Source organism: Acomys russatus, chromosome 10 (genome assembly GCF_903995435.1).
Source record: "Acomys russatus chromosome 10, mAcoRus1.1, whole genome shotgun sequence".
In the NCBI taxonomy this organism is placed as follows: domain Eukaryota; kingdom Metazoa; phylum Chordata; class Mammalia; order Rodentia; family Muridae; genus Acomys; species Acomys russatus.
This window is the reverse complement of record NC_067146.1, coordinates 72,527,671-72,543,108: the sequence shown is the minus strand read 5'-3', so window position 1 is coordinate 72,543,108 and position 15,438 is coordinate 72,527,671. Positions and strand designations below refer to the sequence as shown.

Genomic DNA, 15,438 nt, shown 5'->3' with positions numbered 1-15,438 from the left:
GGCCACTAGCTATTAAGTTGACCTGTCTCTTCCTAAAACGGTTCTGCTACTTAGAGTCTTTCAGAATATTTTTTTCCATTCCACCCACATTATCAAATTTATTAGCCTAGAACTACTCATAGCAACCTCATTTTAGTTTTTAAATAGTCATGGAACCTGTATCTTTTGAACACTAAATTGTGTCTTTTCTTCCTCATTTGGCACAGTCGAAGGTTAACAAGGTTGTTGATCTGGGTGAGTTAGTTGCTCTACCTTCCCCAGTGTGGCAATTTCCATGCCCTAATTACTTCCTGCCTACTAATTACTACTTCCTGTCCACTACTTACTACTTCCTGTCTCCTACTTAGGTTAAGCTAAATCTTTCTAATCTAATTTCTTTTTATTTTATTATATTTTATTCTTAATCTGTGCTGGTGGTATATATGAACGGGCTATGGTACAAGACCTCTACATAACCATATAGTATTTGAAGATCAAACACAAATCTTCTTGTTTTCCTAGGATGAGAGACAGTGTTATGAATTCGAGACTTTTCTCCTTTTCTAATAAAGATGTCTGCTGCCTTGAATTTCACGCTTAACATGGTTCCCAAGCTATCCCATAACTGCATCTGTTGTGCTTCCGTCCAGCTCAAATGCCAGCTAGTTCTCTTTTAAATTTATTTGTTGACAAGAGGTTAATTTAGAATTATGCTATTTAATTTCCAAATATTTGCATATTTACAGACACCATACTTCCAAAAACACAGTCTCTTTGATGGCTTGAGACTTGTTTCAACACATTTGTAAATGCTTTATCTGTAACTGACAGAAATGTTAATGCAATTTTAAACATTTCTCCATGAAACTTTTTAATTCTGTTGCTTAAATTTCCTATCTCCTTTTCATGTAGTATTTGCTCATTTTTTCTGATATAGTGTGCTAAAGCTTTTGTTATGACTGTGACTTTGTCCTCATCTTCTTGAAATCCTTTGTATCAGCTCATGTATTGGACCCAGGCTGCCCTCTTTACTTTGGTCTTTATTGATACATTTATTCTCATTTAAATTTCATTTCAAGTTTTTCTATTTTAAAATTAGCTTTCTCTACCCACTACTTAATTCTTTTCTTTTATGGTTATTATTCCTTTTTATGTCTGAATAAATTAAGCATATTTATTTTAAAGTCATTTGGATATTCTAAGTTATTTTACTTTTCAGACATTAATTCTTCAATGGTTGCTGATTTACTGAGTCACTTTCTTAAAGTAAAATTATTATTTTCTTTAAGAGGATGGCTGATTCCCCATGCCTTGTCATTCATCCCTTTCCCTTCAATGTTTTACAACTACATAACTTTCTTTAAAAACAAACAAATAAACTTCTTTATAATTACTAATATTTTTTTTTTTTTTACTACTTCAGTCGATGGAAGGAGACTTTATTCGGTCCCAGGGTCACAGGTTAGGTATGGCCCCAGCTTTCTTTGACCTTCTTCTTGGGGCACAGGTTGTTGGTGTGGCCGCACTTTTTCTTGCGGCAGTTGACTGCACTGGGGTGCAGACGTGCGTAGCACTTGTGGCAGATCATCTTGTCACAGTTGTACTTCTGGGCCAGCTGACAAAGGGACGGCTTGATGATGCCACCACGCAGGCGCAGCACCAGGTGCAAGGTGGACTCTTTCTGGATGTTGTAGTCAGACAGGGTGCAGCCATCCTCCAGCTGCTTGCCGGCGAATATCAGCCTCTGCCGGTCAGACGGGATGCCTTCCTTGTCTTGGATCTTGGCCTTGACATTCTCGATGGTATCACTTGGCTCGACCTCAAGGGTGATGGTCTTGCCCGTCAGGGTCTTCACGAAGATCTGCGTGTTGGCGTCTGCCGCTTGGCCGCCTCGTTGAAGAGAAAGATAATTACTAATATTAAATTAGATACATACAGACTATAGATTATTAGATAGCTTTCCCCCAGCACCCATTCATGCAAAACAAAACAAAACCCTATCTCCACTTCTGGTGTGTCCCTGAGGGCCTAACTGCTCTGAACCTATGAACAGGTGTTCTTGGTCCCACCTACACCACAGCCGCCTGAGTCATGGCCAACTCAGAACTTCTAGGTTCAGAACTTCTGGGTGTGTATTTTCAGCCCCACTTATGGCTAGATATGTTTATTTTTATTTTTGTCTAAATACACAGTGGTTTTTGAGCACTGAATGTCTTTCTAGTGTTTATGGGGATAACTTTTAAAAATGCAAATATGGCCAAGCAAGATGGCTCTGTGAGTAAAGGTATTTTTTGTGCTATACCTGAGCAAATCTGAGTTCAATGTCCAGGTATCACACAATGGAAGGAGAAAACCAATTTTCCAGTGTTGTCTTCTGACCTCCACATGTTCTCCATTCCATGCATATACCCAAAGACACACACACACACACACACACACACACACACACAGAGAGAGAGAGAGAGAGAGAGAGAGAGAGAGAGAGAGAGAGAGAGAGAGAGAGAGACAAAGAGACAGAGCAAGCAATTTAAAATTTTTAAACTTAAATCATGAATTCATACCTTATATTCATAATTTCTTTTTCACTATTTGAAATTCCAAGACACAATAAGTGCATCAGTTAATTTTGTGTATGTGTCTCCACTTGCAACTTCTTAATAATTAAATTTAAAATAAATGAGTAAATTCACTGATTGTTTTGAAGCTTGAATTCTTCCCATGAACTTTTTAAAAACTGCACACACCAGTCTCAGCTCACTCTCGCGCCCCCATGTACTAGAAAGTAAACAGAGGGAGCGACTGCCTAACTTTGATGAGAAATGGCTAAAGCTGTGGGACCATCTTAAAAAATCATTGACGACCAAGTCAAGGAAATGGTAACTGGAAGAAATGGAAGGACATGGCTCTAACAAGAAGAGCTCCCAAGGGCTGGAGAGATGGCTTAGCTACTAAGCATACTTGAAGTCCTGGAAAAGAACCCAGATTCAATTCCCAGCACCCAAATGATTGTAACTGGGTTCCTGGGGGATCTGGTGCCCTCTTCTGGTCTCCATGGACACCGGATGCCAATGGTGCACATAAGTACAGCCAGGCACTCACGCACACATGTGACACAAAAACAAATCTTCTACAGGCAACTAAGAAATGCTAAGAGCTGAAGAGACAGTCACCCCCAGGAAAGAGCACACCAGTTCCTTCTCCAGTCTCAAATGGTCCGCCCTGAAAACATACACACAAGCAACATCGTGTAGACTGAACAGGTTGCATTTATGCAAGTGTGTGTGTGTGTGTGTGTGTGTGTGTGTGTGTGTGTGTGTGTAAAGCAATTGATGATGAAAAAAGAGGCCATGAATTTGAAAGAGAGCAAGGAGAAGTATATGGGGGGAGTTGTGGGGAGCAAAGGGGAGAGGGAAATGCTGTAATATATTACATTCTCAAAAATAAAATAATTTTAAAAAAGACAATATGAGTTTTTAAAAATCTTTAAAAAAAATAAAATAAAAGATGGGCTTCAGAACACTGAAGTGAACGAGTTAACAACTAGGGTCTGTGTAGTTCTTGATGGAGAGGAAGGCCACAAGTGGCCTAGTGGGAGAAACACTGGTCCTCAGTGCCCAGGAGAGGCAGCTGGGGGACACTGCCATCTGTAACCGTTGCCCACTCTGGTCAATTTGTTTTCGATTTCCACCCAGTACTTCCAGGGAAATAAGTGTTTTCATTTACAAACAGTTTTATGACATCATTTACAGAAATCAAAGGGAACATGAGAGCACCACTGGATAAATAAGGCATAGGACAAACAGTTCTCAAAACCGCATACACATATTGGCATAACGTACGCAGACATGTAACCCCTCATACTAATCACAGAAGTCAGTGTGATGTGAGAAGTAACACACATGCACACACATGCATGCATGCATGCACACACAGGCACACAGGCACATACATTTTTATGTGTATGTGTTCTGTCCACTCTTACCTCTCACTTTATCTCCCTCCCAGCCCTGTCACCTCTCCCTCCTCCCTTTAAGTCCCTTTCCTACACTTGTGTCTTCTTGTTTTATCCTGTGACCCCCACCGCCTTGAACCAAGACTGTCTGTATCCTAGGGGTCCGAGTGGCTCATCGCTGGATGCACAACTAAGGACAGTGACTGACCATCCTCTGGGATCCATTCATAGTGAGCTGGGAAGGGAAGAATATCTTTACCGTCTGTGCTTAGTAATACGAAAGCGTATGGTTACTGTTACACTTGTGTATCTAACTTGCTGCTTCTTTGGAAGTCAGCACAGCTCTTTGGGAAGACAAAATAAGAGCTCTGTGTCGAAGGAGACACACAGAGAACACCCAGCATTTGGGAGATCATGGGTATAGCTCACTAGGTGGAGTGCTCGCCCGCTGTGCAGGTAGCCTTGGGTTTGATCCGCCCTGAATCAAACCAGGCATGTATAAACCAGGCATGTGTGAACCAGGCATGTGTGAACCAGGCATTTGTGAACCAGGCATGTGTAAACCAGGCATGTGTAAACCAGGCATGTGTGAACCAGGCATGTGTGAACCAGGCATGTGTAAACCAGGCATGTGTGAACCAGGCATGTGTGAACCAGGCATGTGTGAACCAGGCATGTGTAAACCAGGCATGCATAAACCAGGCATGTGTAAACCAGGCATGTATAAACCAGGCATGATGATGTATCCTGAAACCCCAGCACCTGAGAAGTGGAGGCAGGAGAATAAAACACTTAAGAGCATCCTTGGTTACATGGTCAATTTGAGACAAAACTGGGACATATGAGCCTCTGCCTCAAAAAAAAGTGTACCTCATATCTTAAAAGTTTTATTAATATTTAATAAATGGTACACAGGGAGATTCACTTGGTGAGTTTTTAAAATATGTGTGCCTATTAGGAAGCCAAGAAAAAGACTGAAACCATCTCCAATGTTTTCAGGTCAGCCCAGCCACTTCCTGAGATTGCGACATTCCCAGGCACCACAGGGAGTCTGGAGCCCCCGGAGTGTGGAGTTCAACCAGAACTCCTCATGGGACTCCAAAAACAAAAGAAAATAAAACTCACGTAGTGAAGAGTAAAGATGTCTGCGACGATCTAGCCAATGGTCAGAACATTCTCCACAGTTGAGTGGAGAGTGGGATATGACTTTCTCCCGTACTCTGGTGCCTCACATTTGACCATGTCTCCTGGAGGGGGAGACCTGGTGGCACTCAGAGGAAGGATAGCAGGCTACCAAGAAGAGACTTGATACCCTATGAGCATATACAGGGGGAGGAAATCCCCCTCAGGAACAGTCATAGGGGAGGGGAATAATGGGAAAATGGGAGGGAGGGAAGAATGGGAGGATACAAGGGATGGGATAACCATTGAGATGTAACAAGAATAAATAAATTAAAAAAAAAAAAAAAAGATGTCTGCAACAAAAAGAGACCGCACTCACTAGCAGATTGGCTAAGTACGGAACTCTGGAACTCTGCAAGCCAAGGGGAGGATGGGTTGTAGGCTGCAAATAGCCAAGGGGAGGAGCTTGCTGCAGCAACCCATAAGGGCAGCACTTAATTATTAGAGGGGAACCGGTAGCTTTCCTAACTGATATAAAGGAGTTTAGGGGGAAAGAGAGAGACATGCTCCGTAGCCAAGACAGTGGGTTGGTGTGTGAGCCAATGGTGTGGCTTCAAAAAGGACTTCACTGTGCTTTTCAGAAAGGGTCCTCAGTGGCAGACCTGAAACATGTGAGAGAATGACAGCATCTGCAGAACCCACCAGCAGCTCAGAGACCAGGGCCACTGTGCAGCAATGACAGTATGGAGCACCGGCTCTCTCCTCTCCTCGTTCCCTCCTCCCCACACGACCCCGTGAGCAAGGAAAAGGTGACGATGTAAAACATATTCTCTTCAACTACAGGTTCCAGATGCCATGATTTGGGCATAGATGGATGGGAGAGGAAAGGGTGGGCGTGGGCCTGAAACTGGACCAGACAACTTTCAGTAATGAGAACCGAGCAAAGCTCCAGGATCAACCTGATCTCAGGACAGGACTGATGGGGCAGGGCAGGGAGGCGGTGGCTGGATGGAAGGGGAAGACGGCTCACGCCTGCACCTCACTGAGCTTAGAGAATGCGCCAAACAACACACACTGAAGCGAAGACAGCTGAGGACATAGCTGATTCTTACAGTTTGAATATGAAATGTCTCCCCCAAAGATTCGTGCATTCAAAGCCCGGTCCCCAAGTGGCTGGTGCTATTATAGGTACTGGAAATTTTAGTGGGGGAGGGGCAGGGGACTCTTGCCAGAAGCAAGAAAATAAGATGGGGTATATAATTATTAAAACAAGGACATGTAGATAAAATATTAAAGGGTAGTATGAGAATCACATTAATTTGTTAACATGGAGTTATTGCTTTAAAAATCACACCATATTTCTTTCATAACATAGGAGTAAAAAAGCAGGCGGGGAGTGATTCTCTGTCAACCTGCCTTACTTGTATGAATCAAGAGTAGATGCATTTCCCACGCCCTTTCCCCAACAGTGATTTGATAAGTAGCTCTGAGCACTTATCTGTACGATTGAGTCTGTAGTAGATGTTATGGACACAGCCCAGAGCAGGCTGATGGCATTGCTGCCCTTACACGTGCGACTTGCCCACCCTGGGCTGTGTGACACAAAGGAAACTGCATGGGAGCTCCGTGGGGAACCCTGGGAAATGTCAGGACACAATGAAGGCAACTACAGGAAAAGACTGAGAACAGGGCACTCTGGACACAGGGCAGAGCCTCTAGGAGGAGCCCAGAGACGCAAGTGTTGCTTGTTCGTTCGTCTGTTTTCATTGCTGAGGGTGGGAGCCTGCGCCTTACACATACTAGCAGAGTGCTCTAATTTGTCCCAAATTCCAGCCCAGGCATTGTATAAATTAAATAAATGAGAGGCTCGAGAGATGTCTTGGAAATTAAGAGCATTTTTTGTTCTTGCAGGGGACGAAGGTTTGAGGCCCGGCATCCACACTAGGAGGCTCACAATTCCCAATAACCCAGCTGCAGGGGATCTGATGCTCTCTTCTGGCCTTTGCCAGTGCCCACATGTATCTGAGCAAACACACACACACACACACACACACACACACACACACACACACACACATGCATAGATAAAAATAAAATACATCTTTAAGAAAGGAAGGACATCCTCAAGGGGTGGGGCACAACTGAGTGACAAGGTTGGGAGAACACATGTTAAGGATAAAGTGGGCTTGGCCTTCCTGTTCTGTTTTGGGAAGAAATACTGATTTTGAAAATAAAATCATTTTAAAATAAAACATTCTAAACTAGAGCTTTTTTTTAGGATAAAAGAAAACTATGGATTTTTATGATACTTTTTACCTTTAAAAAAAGAAAAGAAATATAGATTTTTTTTTTTAGACTAAATATTAGTTTGCACATGCTTGTAAATCCTAGTTAGTTGAGTGTCTTCATTGGACGCACTGAAGCTGGAGCTCTCCAACTTTCTGCAGGTTTTCAGTGCTGCATGTTTAGGATTGTTGAGTTTACATGTCCCTCCAAGTACACATGTGGAAGATGTTGGGATTTGCCTGGGTCTCAGCACAAGCTTTGCTCCTGCCTGCCTGACTCCATCCTTGGTCTACTGCCCTCCAGCTAAGGGCTGGCCTTCCTTGGAGTCATTCTCAGATGTCACACGCAACCCTTCCTGACACTGAAGGGTGGCATCAGCACCTTCAGCATTGCTCCTATTTATTGAGACTGGCTGGTGTCCGCTGCTCAGTGTGAGCTTCGGGCTGCTGGGGTCATTTGGAGACCTAAGCTTCCCACGCTTGCCACTGAGAGGAAGTTGAAGCAATGTAGGTGTGACGGGGCATCACGCTGCTAAAAGGTGGGCGTTTTGTGTGTGGGTCTTGCTAAGGAATTGCTCGGAGCTTATGAGGCACACTGATGAGACAGCTAGGAAGTGACTCGCTGACATATGACAGGTTCGTCCTGGAGAGCATCTATTTATCTACAGAGTTAGCTTGTCCGGCACACCTACAGAAACTGTGCGACACGAGGTATCCGACTGCACCATGGCCATGGAAAACCCAGCATGAAGCAAACTCTATGCCTGGAATGGTTCTCTATCCACAGCAGTGAGCTCACAGTCTCCTGCGTTCTCACAGAGAGCTCAAGGGGATAGATTAATCGGGGAAGAAAAGCTTTTGAAGGAGAAGATTACCCTTATAGTTTTGTATAAGTTGAAAATGCTTTGCAGAAAATCGTTATTAATTAAGCTATTAATTAATCATTCGTAAGATACAGAAAACCTTCCATTTTAATGAGAGCTGGTTGCCATGCAGCAACTGCCATTCTCTGACACAATTGTGTTTGTCTTTTTCAATTTAGATAAGTAACCTATTCATAGAAACTTATATATACATTTTAAAGTGTACATCTATATACACATACATACATGTTCATATACCTACAAATAAATGTGTGTATATATGTATACATATAAATATATATATTCATGAACAGCTATAAAAACCTACTTGGACGTATAATCTGAGGTTCACATGCAGAGTTCCAAAAGACTTGGCTTTATCCAGTGCCAGGCCTGACCAAGACCAGCTCTAGCCTCTGGATGGGAACAGACAAGGAAGTTGGCCTTATCTTTTGATCCAGGTGAGGTCTCTGCTTTGTCCTTCAGCCCTGGACCACCCCCAGCCCCTCACAAACTCAGAGGCAGCAGTGCTTGGAGAGACCATTGCTTGGGGTGACAGACTCACCCTTGTTTGCCACGCAATCCCTGGCAGTAGGAGTCAGGTTCACACAGCCTGTGCCCTGGGAGAGCAGTCCACAGCCATCCTACTCCCTGTACTCGGTCTGTACTCTGGGCAGGAAGAGCGGTTAAGGCTAACTCAGAGAGGAAGCTCTGCCCATCACGAAGGATAGAAACCGGACGTGGAACCTGATTGCAGTGGGACTAGTTATTAGCAGCTAGCTAGTTAAACATTTTAAATGACCAAGAGCATCTTTATCTAGAGGCAATGATGGTGGGCACACAGAATTTAAGCTGTGTTGTAATTACATGCATCTATATCTACGCACATGTAAGATAATATACCAGATGTACTGCCCAACACTTGCTCTCCTTACAGCTAATGTTCAGGCTTTTATGAATTACAGTGTGTTCGCATAATTGATAGTGTCCTGTCACTTAACATCAGGTTAATCCTGTTAGAAATGCAGGACCCAAGGCACACCCAGACCTGGTGACCTCAGTCTTCACTGATGAGATTGACCCACTAGGACAGTCAAGTATGAGAAGCACAGGTATGGGGCATCCTTTTGTGTGCATGAGTGTGTGTGTGCATGTGTACGTGGGGTGTGTGTGTGTGTGTGTGTGTGTGTGTGTGTGTGTGTGTGTGTGTGTGTGTGTGATAATTGCGAGTGTGCTTCTGGAGGCCAGAGGTCAACTTCAGGTATTGCTTCTCAGGAACTGTTCACCTTGGTTTTGAGACAAGGTCTCTCACCTGGAACTCATTGAGTAGGTTGGGCTGGCTGCCCAGTGAGCGCCAGAGATCACAGCCATGTGTCACTATACCCAGTGTTTTCTGTTGCTGCTCATGTCAAAACCAGGTCCTCATGCTTGCAAAGCAAGCACTTTAGCAACAGCCATCTTCTCTCCTGACAGGAAATCATTTTTTTCCCCCAAATAGATGATAGCAATTCCTATTGGCAGCCATTTTGGGAGTGCTTAACAGAGGCAGGCCAGAGGACGTACAGCCTTGGCTTGTAGACTCTCACACAGCCTTGCGGACTTGGCAAGATACTTGCGTTGGCTAATTTCTTTCTTTCTTTCTTTCTTTCTTTTTTTTGGTTTTTCGAGACAGGGTTTCTCTGTGTAGCCTTGGCTGTCCTGGACTTGCTTTGTAGACCAGGCTGGCCTTGAACTCACAATGATCCACCTGCCTCTGCCTCCCAAGTGCTGGGATTAAAGGCGTGCGCCACCACCGCCTGGCTGGCTAATTTCTTAGAAAAGAAAGTTTGTAATTAATTCCAGGTCAGGACATGGAGCTTGATGTACTTTTTCGGTCTAATCATATAGATAATTAAAGCAATTGTTAGCATTCCTTTCTGTTCCAAGACTCTTGTGGTTCACATGGGTGAATATTGTATAAAAGATCTGAGAGAAATAAACTCAAGGCTGCAGTATTTACTGTTAGTCCTCCCAAATCCTTGTCTTTTTTTTCTTCTCTCTTTTGCTGTATCTTTTCTATCTTTTCTATCTTTCCCTATATCTACCTTATTTTTCAATCCTCACACTCCATAGCCAGGTACTGTTCGATTCTGCCGGCAAGCAACAGCAAATTCGGTCTTATACCGCATACTTCTCAAAAAAAAAAGTATTGACTCTCGTCTCTGGGGTCCTTAAGGCACCTAAAATCAGCACAAAGTCTGGCATCTCTGACTTCATTTGGTATCTGTCTTCTTTTATTTGAGAGTCACTTGCTTACCTCTGTACCTAGGCACAGTAGTCACTTAAGGAGGGTCTGCCTAAGCACTGGTGAGACCCAGCCTCAATGCTAATGCTACAACAATTAAATGACTGTCAACTATGAAAAAAGTGTTGATAGGTAGGTAGGTAGGTAGGTAGGTAGGTAGCTGATAGAAGTTAGACAGATGGATATGTGCGCACATGTCACAATATGCATATGAAAGACAGAAGACAACTTGCAAAAGTGAGTTCTCTCTTCCTCCCTGTGGGTCCCTGGGATCAGACTCAGGTCACCAGGTTTGATGGCAAAAACCCTGACTTCCTAAGCCATCTTACGCAAACCTTTCAGTCACTATAGATTCCAGATCCAGCAGAGACATAGAGAGTGGACTGACCCCCAGCTGAGGACAGCTTTCAATGCTGGTGGAGCTGTACCTCAGAGCAGCAATAATTGAGTGATAAGAGTCAGCTCAACCCTTCAAGTAATAAAGACATCTGACCAAAGCTATAACAGTGATCCAGAAGGCCTCATCTGGACCAGGACTGCCTGACCGTGCCTACCTCTTTCCCGTTCCCCACTCAGTTAAATTTGTATTTAAGCTCAAAGTTCAATTAAGGGCTATGGCCATGGCTTGAGGTCACTGGGCCCTGTTGAGTATTCCTTTCCCCAACGTGCAGCATCAGTTCAATCCCCATTACACATTTCTCTTTAACTGGCTCAAACTGGCTCATTGAGGTGGGTGACTGAGCCTAGGTACACGGCTCTGGACCTGAAACTCCAATGATCTGAGGAGCCGCAGAGTCTAGACTTTAATCATTTGACTCTAGCCAGTGTTAGAGTTTACCCACTAGATGGCCAGGAGCCATTTAGTAGAAGTCAATGTTAGCATTGATCCCACTGACCTTAGGCCATAGACACAATTCCTGTTGGGATGCGGATGCAGCCAGAGCCAAGTCTTTGTCTAAGGCTACAGTGCAGAAGCACTTTGTAAATAACTATTCTCAGATTTTTTAAAAAAATATTTACTATGATATGCTAACAGATGCTTCCAAACAAAGGGAACAGGAAGCTGAAGCGTTCATTCTCTGTCTGCCATTCAGAATCCTTTCCATTAAGTTTGCCTGCAAACTGCACCGAAGAGCCCAGCAAGCCGCGATGAAAATTACAGAGCGGCTCCCAAGCACTTCAGTGGGTAATCAACAGAAATGGAGCTGTTTTCCATATTCTTTGCTGATAATGCAAATGGACCCTTTAAAGCAAACAACTCCAAGTTACCTCACATCCTACAAGCTGAAAGGCCCCATGTGGCCCACACAGATGCTCTATTGCATACCAAGGCCTGCCCCAGCGATACGGCTTCCCACAGCTCTCAGCGGCAAGATTGACCACATGCCTGTGCTTCAGCAAGTGGCCAGGCTGAGGGAGGGCCTTGCCGGCCCAGGCCAAACACCTGGATGGATGATCTGTCAAGAAGTGAAGTTGCCTTTAGGGAAATGACTGGATCTTTCCAGACCGCGCCCCCCCCCCCCCACGAATTTCTCTCCACCTGGCTCAGCTTCTGGCTTTAGGAGCCCTGAGTTCAGGCTGCCTGGAAGCAAAGGACTCTGGTTAATGTGCACATTGCAGGTCTCCTGGTGCAAACAGGCTTCTGTGATCTCTGAATCGCAATAGAAGCAGAAAACAGCTGAAGGGATCAGGGGTGCCTAGAAAAAAAAATGACTATTTCCTCTCAGATTTTCTTTGCTCTGAAGGAGACATATAGGAGGGAAAGGTCACATGACTGGGGCAATGCTAAAAATTTGAGAGAAGAAAAGAAAGGAGGGACAGCATGCTGCGCCTCGGAAACATGCGTGTGTTTGCCGTGTAAGGACAATAGTGCCTAAGATCTCTGACCCTTAATTTGTAGGAAATAGAATAATAAAACTCACATCGAAGGCACAATAGGCAGCATCACTTGAGACACAGTGTGTATTTGGTAAATGTCTTTTTCTCTCTTCCTCCTATGAGAATGAGCCAAGTTCCCCCTGAGAGTGACCATGCTACCCTCCCCCTCTCCACTCCCCTCCATATCAGAGAAGCATGGGACAATCCTAAAGAATGTAGGTCACCTCCAGAAAGTGACTACAATTAAATGTCCCTTTAGCACAGCTCTTAAAGTAGCACTTTGCAAAATCAAACAACTCGGTTTAATTTTGATAGCATAACTGACTCCTATTATACATTTGAGAAAAATGTGGACAGAAACACGAAAGTCCTATCCACTGAGATGCCGAGGGAAGGCGCCCTCCTGTACATCCCGGTGGGTGGGTGTGACATCATTCAAGAAACTATTTCCAGAGTGCCTTTTCCTGGCTTCTCCTGAGAGGGAGTGGAGAAACATCTGTTCATCTCACATAAGGAATACACTCACGGAGTCCATCCCAGTCCAGTTCGGCGAGCAGGTGGGCTGACTGGGGTTACAGGAGCACAGGTGATTCACAGGCGGGTACACCACAGAGACGCCCCACCCCGATCAATTGTTTACCCCTGACTCAGAGGTGATTGGACTCTCTAGGGTGGAGCAGGTTCATTGACTTGCTTTGAAGGCTTCTTGAGAGTTTCCTGAGTCTCAGAAACTTCTAGAGTCTTGATTCTTCTCCATCCAAGAGGGAATATCAATAGATCCGACCAACTGTATAAGGGTCTCTGAAGATCACGCAGCCTCTCTGCTTCCCTGCTGGACAGTGAGGCACCAGGCTAGCCCAGAGGAGAGAGCTGCCCTGCAAGAATGTTGTACATCATTTTAGATATAAAATATCTATTTCTGAAAACGCAGAATAAATGTGAATACACATAAGTGGATAGTTTCCTATTGTACTTAAGAGAGCCCCTTGTTTTTTCTATAACATCTAAGTAATGTGTGAAGTTATGTTAGTGTAAGTTTTTATGTTATTTGGAAATATTATATAAAATGTCAAAATGTCCTTTTATTCTTATTTTCCTACCCTTTCTTAAGTCCTCTAGTAATTCCGTATTTATTTTTCTAGATATTGTGCTAAGTATTTGTGATATGCATGAGCATGTGTGTACATGTGTGTGTGTGTGTGTGTGTGTGTGTGTGTGTGTGCCCAATATCATCCATCCAACTGTTTTACCTCTCCCCGTGACTTGAAATGCCATTTAGGAATAACAGTAGCTTTCTTGACGTAATTAAATATGTTCAGACTGAGGGAGCTCTCCCTAAGATCACTATGACATGTAACTAAGCACAGAAAAGACTAGACCATGGAAGGTGTCTTGCTGTTTGTTTGACAGAAGATAATTCTATTTGTCTTGCTTATATATTCAAGGTTCAACATTTAAAAAAATAAACTAGAACATAACAACTACCTGGAAGAGAAAGTGGAAAAATGGGGTGCATGGGACAAAATTGGAAATAGTATTTCCTGGTAACTGGCAGAATGAATACTCGAAATATGGGAACATTTCAGCCCCAATGCCTGCAGTTACACTAGCATATGTGAGAAAGGGAAATTACAGCTACATATGGAATTACGAGGCTAACCAAATGAGCTAAGGTAGAGAAAATATCCTGGCTTGGCCAGGAGAGCATTTTAGCCCAAATCTTCAAAGCAGTCCTATTCGCTGGTGTGGATTTCATCTTTTCTTAATTAAATTGTCTTCTTGATCTTTTCCACTTAAGGAAATTAAAATGAAAACTTAATTAAGGAAATTCCAAACTAAGGATCATTTCAGGTCCATTTTTAAATATTATTTAAGTGTGGTTTTTATGTTTTATCTGCTGTCTTTAACCTGAAAAACACGTCATTTACCATCAGTTTTGTGTCTGACAAATAATTTTGCCTGTCAAAATTTAGTGTGGGATGACACTTTTGCCACAGGCCATCATTTGACATGCAGTGACATCAGTGTGGTTTATTGTAAATGTCTATACTTTTAAGTTTTACTCTTTATCAAAAGCATAATGGGGTATGGGGGTAGAGGGAGAGGAATGAAGCAAACAGACAGACAGCCAAGCAGACAGACAGACCTTGAGACCTGAACTTAGACCCTTCTGCATGCTAGCCAAGTAGTCTGCCACTGAGGTATGTCCGCAGCTCAAAAGCGGGCTCTTTTTAGGATTTTATATTTGTGTATCAAGTGACATTATTTGTTATTTGGCAACTTATTTTGCGTTACTTTTAAGCAATATTCTTACAGCACAAGTCAGACAGTGACCCTCTTTTCTCACTTCTGTGACTCTCACTCACCCTCAGGTTAAAACCTAAATTCTCCGGCGCAGCATCTTCCTAGGCTTCTCAGGCTGTTGGCCTCGGTCCTGAATCCAACGTCCTTGTTGGCTATTTATTCCTGCTGGCTTTGCCCTCTCATTCCCTTCTCCCCTCCAGTCCTCACAGCCAGTCTCTTCTCTTCCATTGTTTACTCTGGCACTTAGACTTTCACACCAGTGCCACAAACAGCCTGTAGTGTGTCTTCTTTTCAACATCTCGGCACAGACTGCCTTCTCTGTCTGTCTCTCTTCTACTCCACCAGCTGTGATGTCCCTGTGTACCATCCCAGTCTCTCCAGATGGCCCAAGTCAGGACTAAAATACCTGCTTGCTCTGGGTCACCTCTCGGCCACATTGTTGTGGCCCGTTTCCCCGTCTGCATATTTTACTAAAATCCTCAAGAGCAAGAAACTGAATCTGATCCCCCATAGGTCCTTTCCGTCCATATCAGAGTTCCTGGCACTAGTGAACATGTGTTAATGATTTACTCATTCCATACTTTCTTGCATATGATTAGGAAAATGCAAAGAAAAGTCAGGTACAAAGTATTTGCAGCTGCTGTCGGCCTCCTTACCTTCTAGGTACAATGCAAAGTGTCCGTGGCCTACAGTATAGTATAGTATAGCATAGCATGGCACGGGATCAGAAGGCTGGACACCCCTGAAGCTGAAGGGAACACAGCATGTTCT

General features: G+C 43.7%; 1 protein-coding gene across 1 annotated transcript in view; it reads right to left on the bottom strand.

Moving 5' to 3' along the window:
• Positions 1–1,402: 1,402 nt before the first annotated feature.
• The window catches only part of LOC127194176 (ubiquitin-60S ribosomal protein L40-like), a 54,753-nt gene continuing 40,717 nt past the window's right edge, over positions 1,403–15,438 (bottom strand). The window contains exon 2 of the mRNA XM_051151502.1: positions 1,403–1,892. Coding sequence (XP_051007459.1) covers positions 1,442–1,892 — 451 coding nt within the window. The 3' untranslated portion in view covers positions 1,403–1,441. The remainder of the gene's footprint in view (positions 1,893–15,438) is intronic.